This window comes from Neolamprologus multifasciatus, chromosome 5, assembly GCF_963576455.1.
Source record: "Neolamprologus multifasciatus chromosome 5, fNeoMul1.2, whole genome shotgun sequence".
Taxonomy (NCBI): Eukaryota; Metazoa; Chordata; class Actinopteri; order Cichliformes; family Cichlidae; genus Neolamprologus; species Neolamprologus multifasciatus.
In genome coordinates this window covers 11,803,494-11,811,149 of record NC_140443.1, presented here as the reverse complement: position 1 = coordinate 11,811,149, position 7,656 = coordinate 11,803,494, and the positions used below count along the sequence as shown (strand labels likewise).

General features: G+C 41.4%; 1 protein-coding gene across 1 annotated transcript; it reads left to right on the top strand.

Annotated features, from left to right (window-relative positions):
- Nucleotides 1–2,821: 2,821 nt before the first annotated feature.
- On the top strand, nt 2,822–7,043 carry pdhb (pyruvate dehydrogenase E1 subunit beta). Its single transcript, XM_085158552.1, has 11 exons — nt 2,822–2,938; nt 3,023–3,082; nt 3,999–4,106; nt 4,194–4,256; nt 4,358–4,393; nt 4,833–5,023; nt 5,110–5,204; nt 5,604–5,714; nt 5,798–5,889; nt 5,960–6,101; nt 6,317–7,043. Exons 1-11 carry the CDS (start codon nt 2,900–2,902, stop codon nt 6,460–6,462), a joined length of 1,083 nt encoding a protein of 360 aa, XP_085014678.1. The 5' UTR covers nt 2,822–2,899; the 3' UTR covers nt 6,463–7,043.
- The last annotated feature ends 613 nt before the right edge of the window (nt 7,044–7,656 follow it).

Sequence of the window (7,656 nt, the reverse complement as noted above, 5' to 3'; positions counted from 1 at the left end):
TGTGTAACATTAAACACAAATAACATTCAGCACTAAAGTTTTGTGGATGAAGTGCAGCCCCATAGAGCTCAGCTCGACTTCAGGATTAACTTCAGACCCTGGTTTCTGATTTTGATTTCCTCTGTTTTAATGTTTGTGTCCAGACTTTTGTTTGTTTTTATTGTGCCATACCCATTTGGGTGATAGTGCCTAAAGAAATCTGAATGTTTTTTGTTATTGTACATGACAGTATGTCACATGGAGCTCATCGGTTTGTGTATGGTAATATGCCAACGCTTCAGCATGTGGCTTAGACTGGTTAGCAATTAACAATAGTCCACGTGTCTGTATAATTATTAAGCATTACTGAGTCATGATGTTATCAGGTTATTTGTCCTTTCTGACAGCAGAAAACACAAAAATATTCAGTCTGCAGTGAAAGAAAGCATTTGAGACCAGATAATGCTGACTCACTACTTTTCAAAATTCTTGGCCGATAAGTTCTGTGCTTTAGATCCATTTCTGTCCAATCATCACGAAGGTCATCAGCTTTTTTAAGTCTGCTAATGATACAAAACAAAAATTTTGCATATTTGATTCAAAAGAGGCAGACTGATTGGCCCTGTGCTGAGTTAAACTAACAGGGCTACAACCTGATTTCAATTTACTGGACAGATTTGTGGTAAAACTTTGTAAATCTGCAACAGAAAACACAACAGGTGAATAATTATGCCTTTAAATTACATGCAACTTTTACAGCTGTCACCACAGGGCAGACAGGACCCACTGTGTGTGACAGAAACTGTGGCCACCTGTGGTGATTTATTCCTGATCACCCAACTTGTGTGCTGAAGCGTTGGTGGCTGAATCTGGAGCTCAGGTGAATCCTGTAACCTAAAGACTCTTAAAAACCAAGTTTTTAGCCCTTCGATGACAGCTCAGTGCTCAGATAATTTACTTTCATCATTCAGTGCAATCAGCCCAGTGTGAATGCTCATTACGTTTAACCAGAATGTGTCTCTGCAGCACTTTAGAGGGGTGGAAGCCCTGTCCACAGGGATGTTTGTTAATAAAAATAATCCAAGGCAGCGAATTCTCTCGAATCTCCTGAGGAGTGTATTAATGCAGCTGCAAGAGGACCCCCTCATCATCAGAAAACGTGAAATGGATTTGGCATCCCTGCTGTGATAAATAATACTTGTATCAAATGAATAAACATTTGGGGAAAAAAATCAGTTTCCTGTTTATTTCCACATGTTTGTTACAGTTGTGATGAACAGTTGGAGATGGAAAAGGCATGATGTGACATCTTATATGGAAGCTTATCAAGAAGTTGAAAGGTTTGCTCAGGGAGGGATTCTTACAGGAAACTAAAAGATAAGTGATGAGGTTGCAGAGGTGGAAGCATAAAGAGTAGTGTAGCCAGAGCTGCCTGACAAAGAAGAGTTCCCTGAACACAGAGGAAGGGTAGGTTTTATAGAGGATCAACTGAGCGCACGTGTCTCCAATTGACCTGAATGTTTGGCCCTTCCCATCTGCTTCTGTTTGGAAATAAACTGATGAGGTAGGTAAGCAGACCATAACATTGCTAAAAACCCAATATTACTTGGCCCTACATATAAAACATATGAATATATAATATTTTTCTTGTTTGAGTCCAGGAAAGTAATATCACTCCCTCTTTGGTGTCCAGAGCCTTTACTCAGGGACTCTGCCCACGTCCTGAAAAGTGGCAAGAGTGAGACAAGAATAAAGAAGCCTTTGCAACAGGCATTGACCAAAATGAGGCATCCATCCCTCCGTGACACTGACACAGCTACATCATCAACCGTTTTGTTATAGCTATGTTATAACTATTAACTCTATTTTGTGGTCTCAGGTGTAACAGTGTTAATTGCATTTTTTATATTTATGGTCACTTTTAATTTAATTCACATCGTGACACAATGTTCAAGGTGAAATGAACTCAAGGTTGGATTATTTTAATGTTTGAATTAAAAGTTGTTTAAAGCATCTTCCTCCTACCTCTATTTGTATATCCCAGGTTTGGCCACACCTCTTCTATATATGAAGCTAAAACGACTTGTGCAAAGCATACACCTTTTCATCTCTTAGTTATAGCCTCCTGTCTCCTCTCAGCACAGAAATTAGTACTGAGACTGATTTTGATGTTGGAGGACAGGCAACATCAAATAAATATGCACGTATATATGACTTCTATTTGCTATTACGTGATATGTGTGTGACAAATAAACGGATCTTGAATCTTAAAACAAGCACTAATTTGATAAATACCAGTAAAGTTAACCTTCAATATATAATCACATATGTCATACATAATCATACAATCATACATAATGTGTGTGTGTGTGTTATAAATATTACAAGTTCAACTCATGTTTTCACTCATTTTCTATGATGATATCTGGTAAACTGACAGTCCAGAGCTTGATCGGAATGAGGATTGGAAACATATTTCTTAATGGATATGAAAAAGTTTGGAAATTAAACTTGCAGTCAAACATAATACAAAAACAAAAATTCTATTGTGGCATACTAGAACCCCCCCCTCACAAAGTGCCATTTTCCATTGCCAACTTGAATGTGTGTTGCATATGAAATAATGTCAAAGTTCACAGATTAAATTTAAAAAATGAATGAAAAAGTAGTGAATCACACTATTTATGTATTTATTTATCTATGTATGTTTTGCCGTATTGGTCTTCCATACTTGACGCCTGCGCGGCTCCGTGTCCTTGGATATTTCTACCCCCATTTTCTACTCTCCCGCCTCCTTATTTGTTTGACCACTGTGATTGGCTATTCGAAATGACACGTTCCAATCAACCTATGTTGATTGGTTAAAATCCGCCAGCTTCCACTATCACGTCACTCCAGTTCGACAGAGGACAGGTTCAAGATGGCAGCGTCCCTGAGGTGCTTTCTCCGCTCCGGAAAGGTATGGATTAAATCGATGTTTTTAAAGCACTGTTTGGTCTTTTTGGGAGTGTAATGTTCGTGCTTCTTCTCTTTTCTCCTGCAGAATACCGTGTCAGCTCTGCAGCGGCGGGAATTTCACAGGAGCGCTCCGGCCGCAGTACAGGTCAGTGTTAGCAACTTGCAGGCTAGCTGTTTCTACAGCGAATGATGTCGGTACATATAGTTTTGATTGCACAGACAACATTAACAGGCTGAAAACTTGGTGGGGACTTGTTTTAGTCAGTAGCTGCATGTTTTAAATACGTGTGTTAAGGGTTTAGGGGTCGTGTTGTTGTGCGGTCACTGAGCAGAGGGATGCGGGTTTACATCACATCAGCCCTCATCGCGCTGACAGCTGTCTCACATTAACATAAATCACTGTCAGGAGTTTGAGGGGAAAACAATTGAAACAAAGCTTAAGCTCTGAAACAGTGCAGGCAACAAAATGCACACTTTTTAAGCAGAACAGCAAGAAAAATCCTGAAATTTGGGGTATTTTAAACTGCAAAACGAGAAGTGCTGTTGAAATACTCATGTCACTGTCTTTAAATATTGTAGCTGTATCTGGGCTTGCTCGTGTATCGGGTCTGTCTTTCAAGCAGTTCCTTCATAATTGGCGGGAAGTCCAAGGGATCTTCAGGGAGTTTGTGTGTTTGCTCAGACACATGAAAAATTAGAGGGAACATTGGTTGTAACATTGACATCATACTGTGCACTCTAGGGCAGAGTAGCAGACAAGTTTAAATCAGAGCTGTGGTTTTTAAGTCGTCATTAAATCGGTGACAAAATTGAGCAGATTTAAACAATTTCTACTTGTGTTGGATACAAATAACTACCAAGAATGGCTTTTAGATTCTGAACTAAAACCTGCAGTCTTCTGATAGCCACTTGAGACTAAAGTCTCCTGAATGTTTACAGCCTTACGTGAAACAGGTTTTGGATGGAGAATTGCTATTGTGGTGTCCATAAGTTACATTTTAACTTCAGTTTGTGGAAGGAAGCGTTCTGACCTGTACTGATGGTTTTGTTGCCACTGTTAGATGACAGTCCGTGATGCCCTGAACCAGGCAATGGACGAGGAGTTGGAGAGGGACGAGCGGGTGTTCCTGCTGGGTGAGGAAGTCGCCCAGTATGACGGTGCCTACAAGGTAAGTTTAAAGCTCAGACTGCAAGTGAGTGCAGTTTGTGTTCTGTCCCAATGAGGGCAGTCAGACTAATGGTGGTTACTGGTGCAGGTAAGCAGAGGACTGTGGAAGAAGTATGGAGACAAACGAATTATTGACACTCCAATCTCAGAGGTGAGATACAAACGGCCTGCCCAACAGATGTTTTCCACAAATCTAAGTATCCCCACTGGTGGTGTTGGACTCATTTTAGCAACTTTTTGTTTTTGGTGCAGATGGGGTTTACTGGTATTGCAGTGGGAGCTGCTATGGTAAGTCTGACATGTTCCTGATGGGATATATTAAGCACTGACTTTTGTAACAGTTTGTCTAAACACTGAATAATAACTTGGTCAAGAATTTCCTGAGATAATGGGCTTAAGTTCAAGATCTTCATAATTACACTTGAATTCTAAGCAGTAATTCAGTTCTGTGCACACTTCGCTCTCTACAGACCTGAATTATGGCTCCATTGCCCACCAAATTAGCTTTACACCTCAATAAGGCCAATAAAGCAGTACACAGGCAACTCCCAAGCCACCTTGACCTGTATAATAAAGCACTTTTCCTACCTTGAAGCCATAAATGCCTCCTTTAGACCAGAATGCTTCAAAGTACAGATTATGAAAGCTCTTCAGATTCACAAACTACCTGATTATACTTAAAACTTGCAAGTGACAAATTCCCTAACAAGATAATGTCCTCTTGCAGGCTGGTCTGAGACCCATCTGTGAATTCATGACCTTTAACTTCTCCATGCAAGCCATTGACCAGATCATCAATTCTGCAGCAAAGACCTACTACATGTCAGCTGGGCTACAGTCAGTCCCAATTGTTTTCAGAGGCCCTAATGGAGCATCAGCAGGTGTCGCTGCACAGCATTCACAGTGCTTTGCTGCATGGTGCGTTCAAGACGTCACTTTACTGTTTGAAGTAACTCTAGCTGATGTTTGGCAGCTCTGACATCAGTGTGGTCATTTGTCTCCAGGTATGGTCACTGTCCAGGACTGAAGGTTGTAAGTCCATGGAACTCAGAAGATGCTAAAGGCCTCTTGAAATCAGCCATCAGAGATGAAAATCCTGGTGAGATGCCACACTGAAATGCTTAAAACTTGGACAGTAACCCTGCATATCAATGTTCAGGCACTGCTAGCTCCAGTTGATTACAAAGTTTTTAATTAAACAAGCCAGCTGGTCCCTATGTGTCTCAGTCAAACAGTAACTCAAGCATTGGACTGCAACTGACTAGTCCTTGTTCTGCTCTGAAGGGTAACTTTAACGCAACAAACACTTCTCCCAGCTACCAATCAAGGCACTTGTCCCTCATTCACAGGATGAGGTGCTACCGGGAGAAGCAGAAATTATTCCCCTTATAGTTTGAAAGTATTCAAAATGACATAAACATCAGCTGAAACTGCAGCTTGAGTGAGTTTGTAGCAGCCTGGCTGTTCAAACAGACATGTGAACTGAATCTGTCTGCAGTGGTGGTGCTGGAGAATGAGCTGCTGTATGGCGTTCCCTTTGAGATGTCAGAGGAAGCGCAGTCCAAAGACTTCACCATTCCCATTGGAAAAGCAAAGATTGAGAGACAAGGTGAGTGACAGAACACCAGGATCTGGATCCTAGGTTTTTAACACTGAGGCTTCAAAACTAATTTCTGAACATGTCGTTTTCAGGCAATGGCGTCACCCTCGTTGCTCACTCTCGGTATGTTGGTCACTGCCTGGATGCCGCAGCTGTCCTTGCCAAAGAGGGAATAGAGTGTGAGGTAATGCAACACCTATTGACTGGCTGAGCTAGACTGCTTTGCAGCCTCTTAACCATTTCTTGTCTGTCAGGTGATCAACCTTCGGACCATCCGACCCATGGATGTGGAGTCTATTGAGACCAGTGTGATGAAGACCAATCACCTGGTGACTGTTGAGGGTGGCTGGCCTCAGTTTGGGGTTGGAGCAGAGATCTGTGCCAGGATCATGGAAGGTAATCTAAGCTCCAACTAATTTAAAAAAAATTAGCACGCATAACTGGTTCCCTTACACTCCTAGATCTGGATCTTCAGGAGCCAAAGCACAGATGACACGTATTGGGATCGACACTGTAATGATTGCTCGTGTGTTTACTAATAGCTGTTCAGTCTGAAGTCAAAACCTCTAATTATTTCAGGCCTCAAGACTAACATGCCTTTAATTTCTCAGGTCCTGCCTTCAACTACCTGGATTCTCCTGTTACCAGAGTAACTGGCGTGGACATCCCCATGCCATACGCTAAAATCCTGGAGGACCACAGCCTGCCGCAAGTCAAAGACATCATCTTCTCTGTGAAAAAGACCCTCAACATCTGAGACCCTCATCCACTGGAGTCCTTGTTTACAGATGGTGGCAAAATATCTAATGTGTAAATACCGCCAAATGCTCCAGATGTTGAACAATGCGCACACAGCTGTGTAGCTCAGAGCAGTGGACACTGTTTCAGTCATCCAAGCACCTATGTGTTAACTCTGTTACTAACTTGACTTAACTGTCTGTGGCTCTGGCTGCTCTCTTGCACTTTTCCCAATTAAAAAAGAAAAATGTATCGTACAATCTGTTGGCTGTAATTTATTGTCAAGTTAAATTTTTGACTCTTCCCAAAGTTTACCAATTAGTCTGGACTCTAAAGGCTTTAAAGTATCTGTAAACTGTTCTCGGCTATTTGCTTTCAATTACCCTTCTCAAGAAGTTCTTCAGATTTGGATAATCATTTTTATTTTTCCACTTTCTTCATCTGAACTGGGATGAAAGTCATCCTGCTGCTGCCTTTAAAATGCACAGTTCACTTAACTCCTCAGACTTGGGTTTGTCTTTAAAAAAGGGAAATGGCTGTGAGCTGGAAACATTTAATGTAGCGGCTCATTTCTGTTGCTGAAATAAACTTTGATCCTCATGTTTGGTTTGATTTACTACATCTACACCATCCTGCCCAAAGACACCTTGACATGCAGACAGCACCCGCCAGGGATCACACCGCTGACCTTCCAATGAGCACATGATCTGTCTCCTAAGAAAGCGCCACCTTGGGCTCAGAGTCATGACTGGGACCTTACAAGGTTAATGAAGTGCAGTTACTCATTGTATTATGACAACAAAGTGTGTTGATAGTTTAAATTATTGATGGAGTTCAACAGCTCTGAAAGAAGAATACTTTCAACTGTTTGTTATCCAGTGGTTTTACTGGTTGAGATTAAAACTGGTTCATGCAATAGAATCGGTCACACAGTGTCAGCCAGTTTTCCCAACTTGGATTAATCCTCGTCCTGGACTAAAAGCAAACTTAGAAGATTAAGATTTTTTTATTCTAGGGTTAGGTTTCATCCACACCTGAGAAACAGAGCCTCAGTGAATTTGTACATTTTGGTTTTGAGGACACTCAGTCTGCAGGAGAACCCACAGGCCCAGGGTGCACCTTATACTGGTGCCCAGTTCAGATAAAAAGAGGAGAGTTGTGTTGGGAAGGGCATTGGGTGCATGATTCATGATCTTTATGCAGATTAAAATAA